The sequence below is a fragment of the Myotis nattereri genome (genome assembly GCF_964212035.1).
Source record: "Myotis nattereri genome assembly, chromosome: 15".
Lineage (NCBI taxonomy): Eukaryota > Metazoa > Chordata > Mammalia > Chiroptera > Vespertilionidae > Myotis > Myotis nattereri.
The window spans coordinates 47,289,236-47,301,176 of record NC_138090.1 but is presented as its reverse complement, the minus strand read 5'-3'; the positions used below and the strand labels follow the sequence as shown (position 1 = coordinate 47,301,176).

Below are 11,941 nucleotides of genomic sequence, written 5' to 3'. Positions count from 1 at the left end.
AAGACGGAGATTGAGTAAAGTTTGTCTCCACTAAAGTCCAGACGTATGTTTTCCCTTTGGATTCTCGATTATTTTTTACTTATTAATCAGATCCTTCTGTGGCTCTTCATACCTGGAAGGCACCACTTCAAGCACTTGACAAATATGTCACTTAATCCCCATAACAACTCTAGGAGGTAGGCAGTATTCTGATGCCCAGTATACATATGAGGGGATTGGGGCACAGAGAGGTTAAGCAAGTTTCCTAAGCTCACACAGCTGGAAAGTGGTAGAGTTGGGGCTCTCTCGTGACAGTCTTCGCTCTCATTCTCTACTATTGCCTCTCCAGCAAACGACCAGGAGGTCACTCATAAAAAGATGGAGGTTCTCACATGATCTTTCGGGCCCTGGCTTTTGCTGTTGTTGTTAATCCTCACCCAAGGATTTTTTTTAAAATTGATTTTTAGAGAGAGTGGCAGGGAAGGGGGGGGGACACAGAGAAACATCAATGTGTCTCATATCAATGGGTTGCCTCTGGAGATGGAGCCTGCAACCCTGAAACATGCCCTTCACCAGAATCGAACCCGAGACCCTCCAGTTCGTGGGTCGACGCTCTATCTATCGAGCCAAACCGGGTAGGGCTGGGCCCTGGCTTTTAAGAAGTCAAGGACTGTCTGAAGAATGGTTGTGAATATCGGAGCTAGATCTCCTTGAAGATTGTAGGGACGCGCACTAGGCGCAGTGACACAGGCTGGCCGCCCGGGGGCGCCGGCCCCGCTCGCGGAGCCTGGAGCGGGAGGAGGGAACCTCGGAAGCAAATGTCAGGCTCAGACTCTCAGGACCACAGAACGCGGAGAACACAGCATCTTAGAAGCTGAGAACAAAGCCTCTTAGAACGTAGGACAAAGGGCCCTGGAATCGTAGAATGGTGAGCGCAGAGCCTCGTCGCATCTGGGAGACAAAAGACGCTTAGATGCTGTTCTGGCCGGATCATAGCGTCTCCACCCAGGTTCTTATGATTCCAGAATTTGGGATATAACCGATCTTGGACTCTTAGAAGCAAGACTGGCTACGTAATTTGCGAGGCCCAATGTGAAATGAAAACGCGGGGCCCCTTGTTCAAAAATTAAGAATTTCAAGACAGTAACAGCAGAACATGAAAACTAAGCGCCTGGATCTTCTTAGCTGGCCGCATGCAGCTGTGCCCACCCCACTTAGAAGTATAATTTTATGCGAGGCTCTTGATCTTAGCTAGACTGGCCCTCTAGTTTTACAGCCGAATGTCTGGGAAGGCTTCGTGGAAGAGGAGGCAAAATGAGGGCTTGACTCTTTAATCCTTTCCTCCCCCTGTTCAGCCTCAGAAGCTGAAGGTTGCGAGGAGTTGAGGGGAAAGGAACACCCGCCAAACCGTCACTTGGACCCGTTCTCTATTTATAGAACACCTCTTTCCCTGCTGCCAGACCGTCCAATGGTAGCCAGAGCTCGCCCGCAAGGGGGCGGAACCCGCTGCGGGAACGGAGAAGCACGGACCAATGATATTGGAGTAAGGGCGGGCTTGTTTCATTGTGACGCGTGGGGGGCGTGGTCACGGACCAATGGCAGGCTAGCGTGGGGGGGGCGTGGCGAGGCCACCAGAGAGCAAAGCAAGTAGGCAGCCGCGAAGCTGCGAGCATGCGTCGCGTGGAGGGAGTGGGGCGGGGCGTGAACGGCGGAGCAATAGGTAACGGTTGCTGTGTGGAAGGGGGCGTGGCCATGCAGATGAGACGCGGGTGGGCGGACCAATGGGCGGGCGCCTATGCAGATGAGACGGTGACAGCCGGGCCAGCAGGCGGGCGGGCGGGCAGGCGGGCTGTTGGGGCGGGGAGGTGGGACCGGCAGAGGGGTGGCCGCGGGGCCCGGCTGGGCTGGGGCGGGGGGCCGCAGCCATGATCCGGGCCTTCTCGTTCCCGGTGAGCCCCGAGCGGGGCCGGCTGCGGGGCTGGCTGGAGGGCAGCCTGGCCGGGCTCTGCGAGTTGCACTGGCTACGGGAGAGGCAGGAGTACCGCGTGCAGCAGGCGCTGCGGCTGGCCCAGCCCGGAATGGGGGGCGCCGAGGCCGAGGACGAGGAGGACGCCGACGAGGACGAAGATGCAGCGGCGGCGCGCCGGGCCGCGGCGGCCCTGGAGGAGCAGCTGGTGAGGGGCCGCCTGTCCGTCCCTCCCTCCCTCCGCAACCATCTGTGTCTGTCTGTCTGTCTGTCTGTCTCGGTTAGATGCTCATATACCCATCCCCGTGGGGGAGGGGGACGGGGGGAGGGAGAGGGGGTGGGGCTGCAGACCCTGGAGTCTGGGCGGCGGGCGGGATGTGGCCTCCCCACCCCCGAACTGGGCAAGGAGGCACTGCATCGCCCCTGCTGGAGCCCATAGAGATGCACGGGCCCCATCCCGTGCACCCCTTCCCCAAAGGAAATGTTTTTGGGCGCCAAGTATGTGTCAAGCCTGGGGACCAGTATTGGGCATGCGTTGTCTTTGTGCAGCGTGGATGATCAGAGGGGATAGTCCCCATTTTACAGAGGAAGAAACTGAGGCTCGGAGAGGGCAAACGACTCACCCAAGGTCACACAGCCGGGATCCAAACATGCCCCGCTCTGGGGCCCGGCTGCCAGGGCTCCACCTTCCCTAAGGCCGGGTGTGCTTGGAGATCTCCGGAGGGGCCGGACCAGGGGGAGGGAATCTTAGGGTCCCCCGGAGGGAAGCTCACAGACCCCGAGGACCCCACGGTGATCTTGACCCTCCGGTGGCACTTCCCCTCCTTTCCTACCTGGTCCCAACCCTGGTTAACCCAAGAGGAGGCAGGTGGAGGGGGCCATGGGGGTCTGACTTCTGGGCTCTGGGCGCTTTAATGGGGGAAGACGAGGCAGAAGTCTGCAGAATGACTCTCTTGTCATTCTCCACTCTCCCTCTCGTCATCTCTTGATTCTCGCACCGCTTCCTGGGCTCCTCGCACTCTCCCTCCTCATCTCTGCGACTGGCTGTGTGCTTCTGTCTCTCTGCTCTTCCCTTCTGCACCTCTCTTCCTGCCCTAGGTCCCCGTCCCTGTCTCTCTCTCTCTTCCCCTCCCCCCAGCCCGCCAGGCCCCAGACCCCAGCTCCCCGTGCAGATCCCATCCCCGAGCCTGTGGGTGGTCAGAGCTTCCCGTTTGGGGAAACCTGAGCCGAGGTGGCGGGGGAGGGGGCGCTCCCTGCTGCTGACCTCGACTGCCCCCACCCCAGATGGGGACTGGGGAGGGGACTGAAGCCAGACTCCCAGGCTGCACGCCCAGCCCCTCCCCGGGCCGGGAGTGGGACCCTGCACATTCCTTCTCTGGAAACAGAAACAGCTGTGGGAGGCCCCACCCCCTCCCAAAGTTAGAGACACATTGTGGGGGCCTTCACCAGCTCCTCCACCCCACCCCCGGCAGGCTGGGCTTGGGCAGGCGCCTCCCACCTCCACGAGGAGAGGGGAAGACATGGGGATGGGCAAGCTGTGTCCTTCCTCACCGTCCCTCAGTCTCTCCCTCTCTCTGCCTCAGTCTCCCCTCCCTTCCCCCTTCCCCTTCCCCATCTCTGCCTTTTAACCCCCCCCCCCCGCCCCCAGGCACCACGAGGTGGTAGTAGAGAGGCCTCTCCCCACACCCATACCCATCACACACACACACACACACACACACACACACACACACACACACACACACACCAGTCTCCAGGCAAAGCTCTGTCCCAGCTCAGGGAGGAGGCGGCAGGCAGGGGAGGGAGACAGCCCCGCAGAGAGGAGCGGAGAAGCGCTAAATATAAATCCCTCTGGTGTTAGGGGTTCCTGGGTCCTTCTGAAGAGGGGGTGGAGGTTTCTACTCACTCCTGAGCCTCTGTCTTACTACTTACCCCTCCCAATCCCTTTGAAGCAAGAACACTGAAGCCAGACTTCATTAGATTCTAATAATAATGATGGGGATGCAGGAACAGGGTATGGCATAGAGAACAGGCAAGAATCCTAGGGGGGGTGGGAGGGTCCTAGTCTCTCCCACCAAGGAAGAAGGTCCCCTTCCAGCAAGAAAGACTTAAGTTAGACTTGCAGAAGGACTTCCTAATGGAGATCAAGGGAGTTGGGCACAGACTAGGGGAGGAACAAAGGTCTGAAAAAGTTGGGCAAAGGGGTTAGGTCTCCAGGAGCCCTAACCACACTCACGTTAAACCTGCTTGAGCTCGACACCCTCAAGCCCATTAGGCATTGTGGGCAAATGGGGAGCCAGATTCAGACCAAAGACCTTCTGGTCTTTTAAAGATTCATGCCTTTGCAGCTGAAAAGAATGAGGTCAGACTTAGAATAGACTGAGGGAGGGAGAGTTGGGGGGGGGGGCGTCCAGGCACAAAGAGGAGGCCTGTCCCCCAAACTCCTGCCTTCCCTGCAGTGGCAGCATTGAAATTAGACCTGGAGAACTCACCAGCATTTATTTTTAATTACACAAGTAAATGTGATTTTTATATTTTCCTTGTTGGAAATTCAGAGCTTTCATGTGACCATAAAAGCTAGCATTTCCTAAGTGCTTAACAGGAACTGCTGTTTTAACTCATTGCATTCTCACAACAACCCCATAAGAGAGGGGGTTGAAGGATGCCCTGTTACAGATGAGGAGACCGTGGTCCAGAGAGGTAAAGTGACCTGTTCAGGGTCACGCAGCTGGGAAGCGCCAGCGCTGAATCTGAACCTTGGTAACTAGGACCCGAATGATGCCTCCTCCTCTGCCACTGCCTTCTCCCAGCTGGGACCCTGGTCCCTCGCTTGACTCCCTGAATGCATCCTCTCCCCTGAAATCACCTCTGGGCCACTTGTGCGTCCCTCCAGACCTCTCTGATGCATCTTCTGGCAGAAACGGTTTACATACCCAAAATATCAAGTTTTGCTTTGCTTTTGTACAAACTCCAGTGATTCAGTGGGTGAGGTCCCAGAGACGATGCCAGTGGTTTTCAGAGTGAGGCCCACTGGACTAGAGCATTACACAGGGACCGGTTAGCAATGCTATTTTGGGGGCTCCTGCCTGGAACCAGAAGTTCTGGAGGGATCCAGCAATTCGGGTTTTAACATGCTCTCCAGGTAATTCTGACCCACCCTCCCACTGCACATCCTGCCCTTCCCTTTCTCCCCTCAACGCTCTCATCTTGGGGATGGTTCCGTGCAGAAATGGCTTCCTTCCATTCTTCCTGTTGTATAGCATTCTGCTCTACACATTCCTTCCTTCGCGGAAACTTTCCTGAGCACCTACTTCGTGCCAGCCACTGTTCTAGGCACTGGAGGTTGGGAAGGTGCAGGAGTGAACAAAACAGTTAAGTCTCTGCCCTCCAGGGCCTGACATTCCAGTGCGAGAGACAAACAAATGCCAGCCTGATCTATAACTTTAAGCCGGGAGGGCATTGCCGCTGTGTAGGGAAAAAGGCAGGGCACCCGGAGTGCAGCATGACAGGGAGCTATTTTGGAGAGAGGGTGGGAGCAGGGATGGGGTGAGCGAAGTTTCTGAATGAAGCAAGGGAATGAGGCAGAAGGAGATGCGGGGGACACATGCTCCTGAGGTTGGAACACGCCAGGCGTGCTCAGGGACCAGCGAGGCCAGTGTGGCTAGTGCTGTGAGCAAGGGGGCGATTAGTAGGAGGCATGACACGGGGCATGTGGGCAATTCTGATTTGTTTGTTAGCCGCCCCTGATGCTGCACAAACTTGCCTGCTTTTCTGGGTTTGGCTCACAGATGACGCCACCCTGAGCACCTCTGCACACCCAGAGCAGGAGCCCAAAGTGGACTGTCTTGTTGCCTTTCTTGCCATAAACAAGCCCAGATGGGGGCTTCCGTTTTGGGGGGGGTAGGGGGGATGGGGCCCAGGAGAGCAGTCACCGGAGTGGGAAGCAGGGGGGAGGGGGTGTCTGCAACAGAGCTGGCCGGTCTTGCTGCCTTAAATAGGCAGCGCTGGGCGCCTGCCCTCCCCGCCCCTCCTCCCTCTTCCCCTCCCTCCCACCGCCCAGACAAGCCGCTTTTGTCTGAGGGTCAACCGCCAGCGCCCGCTGCTGCCACCTCTGGCCTCACCCAGACCCTGTGGGACTCTTCCCGGCTCTGGCCCCATTTCCCCGAAATGGTGTTAAGTTCTAGTGTCTTAGAGACCCCAGTGGTGTCGGTTCAAGCCCTGCCCTCACCCGCAGTCCCTGTCACACTCCCCTCAAAGCGTTTTCACTGTCATTTCTTCACACCTGATAGGAAATGGTCTCTTCCTGCAGCAAGAAGGGGCCAGGCTAGACTCCAGAGACATTCCTTATGGGGATGAGGAGCGGTGGGTGGACACTGGGGGCTTATGGGTGGGGAGGGAGCAAGAGCAGGAGGCAGACGTGGTCCCGGGGGTTAAAGGAACCACTGAGGCCAGGAAGGCCTTGCCGCTAGGCATGGGGGTTCTTTCCGAAGTGAGGAGCAAAACATATGAGTCATAGCCCGCCAGCTTATCCCTGTGAGGGAAGGGGTCAGTGTGCACCAGAAAGGACTCAGGAAACTTGCAAAAGAACTTTCTATCGGTGGCGAAGGGGCAGTAGGAGGAGAGGAGAGCATCTGAGAAGAAAAGGTCAAGGATGGGAGAAGGCAGACCAATGGCTAGGGCAGGGGTGGGCAAACTTTTTGACTCGAGGGCCACAATGGGTTCTTAAACTGGACCGGAGGGCCGGAACAAAAGCATGGATGGAGTGTTTGTGTGAACTAATATAAATTCAAAGTAAACATCAGTACATAAAAGGGTACGGTCTTTTTTTTTTTTTTTTTTTTTTTTAGTTTTATTCATTTCAAACGGGCCGGATCCGGTCCGCGGGCCGTAGTTTGCCCACGGCTGGGCTAGGGGATCTGCTAGGTCCTGGACCCCAAGTTTTAGCAATGAAGTGCCTCTAAAGCAAGAAGAACTGAAGTTAGACTCAAGGAGGGACATTCTAATAGGGGTCAAGGGGCCACGAGCACAGACGGAAGAAGGCAGCGGGGAGGGATGGGACCTAGAAGGGAGTGAGGTGGCTGCCTCGAGGACTGGGTTTGGCCAGAAGGACTTTCTCATGGATAAAGGGGCAGAGATCTTTGAAGGGGATCCTGGGACTCCGGTCCTGCTTTTACCCTTCTGAAGTCAGAGCCTCCTGGTCAAGGTGAAACTGCCCGTGAACTCCTGGAATAGGGAACTGGGACGGGCAGAGGCCTTGGGGGTGTCTTCTGACCACCCTGCTCTTGCCACGCCCTCAGGAGGCCTTGCCCGGACTCATCTGGGACCTGGGCCAGCAGCTGGGAGACCTGAGCCTGGAACAGGAAAGTGGGCGCAGCTCAGGTGAGCATGGGTCAAGGGAGCAGGGGCCGCTGGGATACCCCAATGTTTTCCACTGTCCCCCCCTCTCTCTGTTGCTTGGTCTCCTCCTTTCTCCTCCCCCTGGTTTCCCCAGCCAAGCCCCCTTTTCGTCTCCCCCTTTCTCCCCAATCCAGGCTTCTACGAAGACCCCAGCTCCACAGGCGGTCCTGACTCCCCACCCTCGACCTTCTGTGGGGACAGTGGCTTCTCTGGATCTGGCTCCTATGGACGCCTGGGTCCCTCTGAACCCCGGGGCATCTATGCCAGTGAGAGGCCCAAGTCCCTAGGTAAGGTGGGTGGGTGGGGCCCTGACGGCCAGGGAAATGACCGTGAGAAGATGGTCTTGAGCACACTTCTGAGTCAAACCAACCTGAATTCGAATTCTGGCCGCGACATTCCCTTTCGCGTGGTGTTGAGCCTGTCGCTTCTCCCTGGGCCTCTGTTTCTCCATCTGTTCAAATGGGGTCAATGGCAGCGCCTGCCTCCTGGGGAACCTTTGAGTATCCAGCGAGCCTCGGCCTCAGGCATTGAACTCGGCACAGGGAGCCTCTTGGTCATCAGGAACTGCTGCTGTTCATTTACACCAGTCCCTGCGCCCCGAGTGGGTGCTATCGTAGCCCTGTCCTGGGGGTGAGGGGTACAGCAATGGAAAAAGCCCTGTCCTCACAACTGACACTCTAGTGCAGGGGTCCTCAAACTGCGGCCCGCGGGCCACATGCAAATGCAAATATTGTATTTGTTCCCCTTTTGTTTTTTTTACTTCAAAATGATATATGTGCAGTGTGCATAGGAATTGGTTCATAGTTTTTTTTTTTTTAAACTATAGTCCGGCCCTCCAACGGTCTGAGGGACAGTGAACTGGCCCCCTGTTTAAAAAGTTTGAGGACCCCTGCTAGTGGGTGAAACAGGTAACATACAAGATAAGTGAGTGCACTACATGGGGTATTAGACATTGACAAGTGCAATGAAAAGGAAACGGGAAGGGGACTAGAGCATGTCACTCTGAGGTGGGGAGAGAATCGCAATTTTACAAAATATGCTCAGAGACTGTGACATTTGAGTGGCACCACGAAGTGAGGGAGTGGACCAATCAGGTATCCCGGGGGGAGAGCATGGCAGGAACTGGTAACAGCAAGTGCAAAGGCCCTGAGGCAGAGTGCGACTGGCCTCTGCATCCGGAGGTCACTCTGGCTGGAGACCTATAACCATGGAGGAGCGGGTTAGAGGTGGAGGTGAGCGAGCGGGGCAGGGCAGGTCACGCAGGGCTTTGCAGGCTGCTGTGAAGATGTTAAGAACCGGAAACAAGGGAAGGGGTGAGGGCAGGGTTCCTTCCCTTCCACTTTGCCTTTCCTTTCCTATTTTATTTCTTTTATTTTTTCTTCCTTTCCTTTCTTTGTGATGGGAATGGGACATAGTGGGGAAATGCCCCTGTAGGCGCACTGGGAAGGGGCTTGAGAGCCTCGCCCACACTTCCTTTTACATGTTGCTTCCTCCACCAGGAGACGCCAGCCCCAGCGCCCCCGAGGCGGCGGGAGCCCGGGCACCAGTCCCGCGGTCCTTCTCGGCGCCCTATCCGACGGCAGCGGGGTCTGGGGGCCCGGAGACCGGCTCCTCAGCGGAGCGGCGGGCCCGCGCGGGGCCCTTCCTGACGCCCAGCCCCCTGCACGCCGTGGCGCTGCGCAGCCCGCGGCCCTGCGGCCGTCCAGCGGCGGACTCGCCCGACGGCCCGGGCGCGGGGCGGCCCCTGGACGGCTACATCTCGGCGCTCCTGCGCAGGCGCCGCCGCCGGGGGGCGGGCCAGCCCCGGACGAGTCCCGGGGGCGCGGACGGGGGCCCGCGGCGCCAGAACAGCGTGCGCCAGCGGCCGCCCGACGCGTCCCCGCCCCCCGGAGGCGCGCGGCCCGCGCCCGAGCCCCCCGGGGAGCGCGCGGGGGGTCGTCCCGCGAGCCCCGCCGCCCTGGGCCGCCCCTGGGCCTCGCCGTGGGAGTCGGAGGCGGCGCCCGAGCCCGCCGCGTCGCCCGCCGCCCCCTCGCCCCCCGACAGCCCGGCGGAGGGCCGCCTGGTGAAGGCGCAGTACATCCCGGGCGCGCAGGCGGCCACCCGGGGCCTCCCCGGCCGCGCGGCCCGCCGCAAAGCGCCGCCGCTGACCCGGGGCCGCAGCGTGGAGCAGTCCCCGCCCCGGGAGCGCCCCCGGGCCGCGGGCCGCCGCGGACGCATGACGGAGGCCTCGGGCCGCAGGGGCTCGCCCCGGGCGCGCAAGGCCGCGCGCTCCCAGTCGGAGACCAGCCTGCTGGGCCGCGCCGCCGCGGCTCCTCCGGGGCCCCCCAAGTACCCGACGGCGGAGCGCGAGGAGCCGCGGCCCCCGAGGCCTCGCCGGGGCCCGGCACCCACGCTGGCCGCGCAGGCCGCGGGGTCCTGCCGCCGCTGGCGCTCCACGGCCGAGATCGACGCCGCCGACGGGCGCCGCGGCCGCCCCCGCGCCCCCGCCGCCCGGGGCCCCGGCCCCTCCCCGTCCGCTCCTCCGCGCCGGCTGCTCTACGGCTGCGCGGGCAGCGACTCCGAGTGCTCGGCCGGGCGCCCGGGGCCCCTGGGACGCCGGGGTCCGGCGGGCGGCGTGGGCGGCGGCTACGGCGAGAGCGAATCCAGTGCCAGCGAGGGCGAGTCGCCCGCCTTCAGCTCCGCCTCCAGCGACTCGGACGGCAGCGGGGGCCTCGTGTGGCCGCAGCAACTGGTGGCCGCCACCGCCGCCTCGGGGCCGGCAGGGGGTGCGGGTGGAGGGGCGCCCGCCGGCCCCGCCAAAGTCTTCGTGAAGATCAAGGCTTCCCACGCGCTCAAGAAAAAGATCCTGCGTTTCCGCTCGGGCTCTCTCAAGGTCATGACTACAGTGTGAGTTCGGGGTGGGCTGTGCGCGCCCGCCATGGCCTCTGCACCACCACCCTCCCCGTCGCCGGCCCTTCAGCGCCTCCCTTCCAAAGACCGCCGTTTTCTCGGCTTCCAAAGACCCTCCCTTGCTGCCCCCTCCGCTGAGGTCCTGGTTGAAAAGGCTCCCCTCCACCGGAGGGAGGAATTGGGGGGGAGCCCTGTTTGACCCCCTTCAGCTGGCGGCCCGGTTCTGCAGCCCGTGGGCAAGAAGGTCCCCTCCCTCTGAACCCCACTTTCTCCTTCTGTACTGTGGGTGCACTATGGTATGCTGAAGGGGGAATTCAGTGTGAATTTCCCCGTTTAGTTTAGACACTTAGTCTGTTTGATGCCCTTCACTGCTCTCACGGAGCCCTCTTATTCCTCCTTTCCATGCCCAGATATGGCCCCCTCATACACAAAATGCCCCCCATCCATGTCTCTGGACCCCTAGGATTTCCCCTTGGCACATGGCTGGAGACTCTGTCTGACCCAGGCGGTGCCTGCGGAGTGCCCTGGGAAGGCAAGGAGCACTGACTTTGGGGTTTTGAGGGTCGAATAGGAGTTGATAACACCGGGGAAGAACTACTCTTTCATCTCCATCCATGGACAATTATGGAGGACTGAGAAGTGGAAGAGGGGAAGGAAGATGGCTTCTATCTTGTGACCCCCCTCCCCTGGTGAGAGGGAGTGGGGGAGCTCAGGATGACCCTCAGCTGTTCCAATCCAGTATTTTTTTTTTCTTTTTCAAAATTACTGTATTTATTATGACGATGGTGACTCCCCGGTGCACAGGGGGGCCAGATTCTGTGTGTTTCTCTAACCTCTTTGTAAATAAATGTACAATGTTACATATGTGGTGGGCTCTACTTCTGTGTTAGAATGGGAGACATGCTTTCCCTTTGGACTGACATTTATGAAGCGATTGCTGTTTGCTGTGGATGTGGCAGTGCCCTGAACCAGAAGGCAGATGCCAGGTTGGTCTCGGCATCATTTTCCTACCATTGGCCATTTTACCTCAGTGAAGCTGGCCTTCGATGGAGTTTTGTTTGGCCATAAAGATGGTTTCATAAAAGCAGAAACAATATAGGTAAAAGGACAGTCCCAAATCCCCTTTCTCAGAAGTCATCGTAATCAGTTTGGTATGCATCCCCCTCATGTTTTCCCTTTATGTGTTTGCATACATATATGGATCTAGTAACCATGTAACTATATATAACTATATATGTGCATCTAGATATTGTTATACTGTATATGTAAAACTATAGTTACATACATTGAACTATATGTATGCATTCTTTTTAAAAAATATATTTTATTGATTTTTTTTTTTTTTTTTTTTTAACAGAGAGGAAGGGAGAGGGATAGAGTTAGAAACATCGATGAGAGAGAAACACTGAGCAGCTGCCTCCTGCACACTCCCTACTGGGTATGTGCCCGCAACCAAGGTACATGCCCTTGACCGGAATGGAACCTGGGACCCTTGAGTCTGCAGGCTGACGCTCTATCCACTGAGCCCAACCGGTTAGGGCTATGTATGCATTCTTTATAATTTTTTTTTTTTTTTTTGGTTAAGTCATCTGTGCCCGGAGATTTCTTTATGGGAAAGATTTTCATTAAGAACTGAATTTCTTTAATGGTTACAGTACTATTAAGCTTTTCTATTTCTTCCCGTGTCAGTTTGGCTAAGCGGTGTTCTTC

General features: G+C 58.1%; 1 protein-coding gene across 1 annotated transcript; it reads left to right on the top strand.

Moving 5' to 3' along the window:
* Positions 1-1,853: 1,853 nt before the first annotated feature.
* DACT3 (dishevelled binding antagonist of beta catenin 3) lies at positions 1,854-11,091 on the top strand. The gene is made up of 4 exons (XM_081108723.1): positions 1,854-2,153; positions 7,243-7,324; positions 7,477-7,629; positions 8,842-11,091. The coding sequence occupies exons 1-4, from the start codon at positions 1,905-1,907 to the stop codon at positions 10,230-10,232; spliced, it is 1,875 nt and encodes a 624-aa protein (XP_080964849.1). The 5' UTR covers positions 1,854-1,904; the 3' UTR covers positions 10,233-11,091.
* The last annotated feature ends 850 nt before the right edge of the window (positions 11,092-11,941 follow it).

Excerpts from the sequence above, each read along its gene's own strand:
- DACT3 (XM_081108723.1), top strand. The coding sequence starts at position 1,905 with ATGATCCGGGCCTTCTCGTTCCCGGTGAGCCCCGAGCGGGGCCGGCTG. Across the intron at positions 7,325-7,476 it reads GGAAAGTGGGCGCAGCTCAG|GCTTCTACGAAGACCCCAGC; the intron begins GTGAGCATGGGT and ends TCCCCAATCCAG. Across the intron at positions 7,630-8,841 it reads TGAGAGGCCCAAGTCCCTAG|GAGACGCCAGCCCCAGCGCC; the intron begins GTAAGGTGGGTG and ends TTCCTCCACCAG.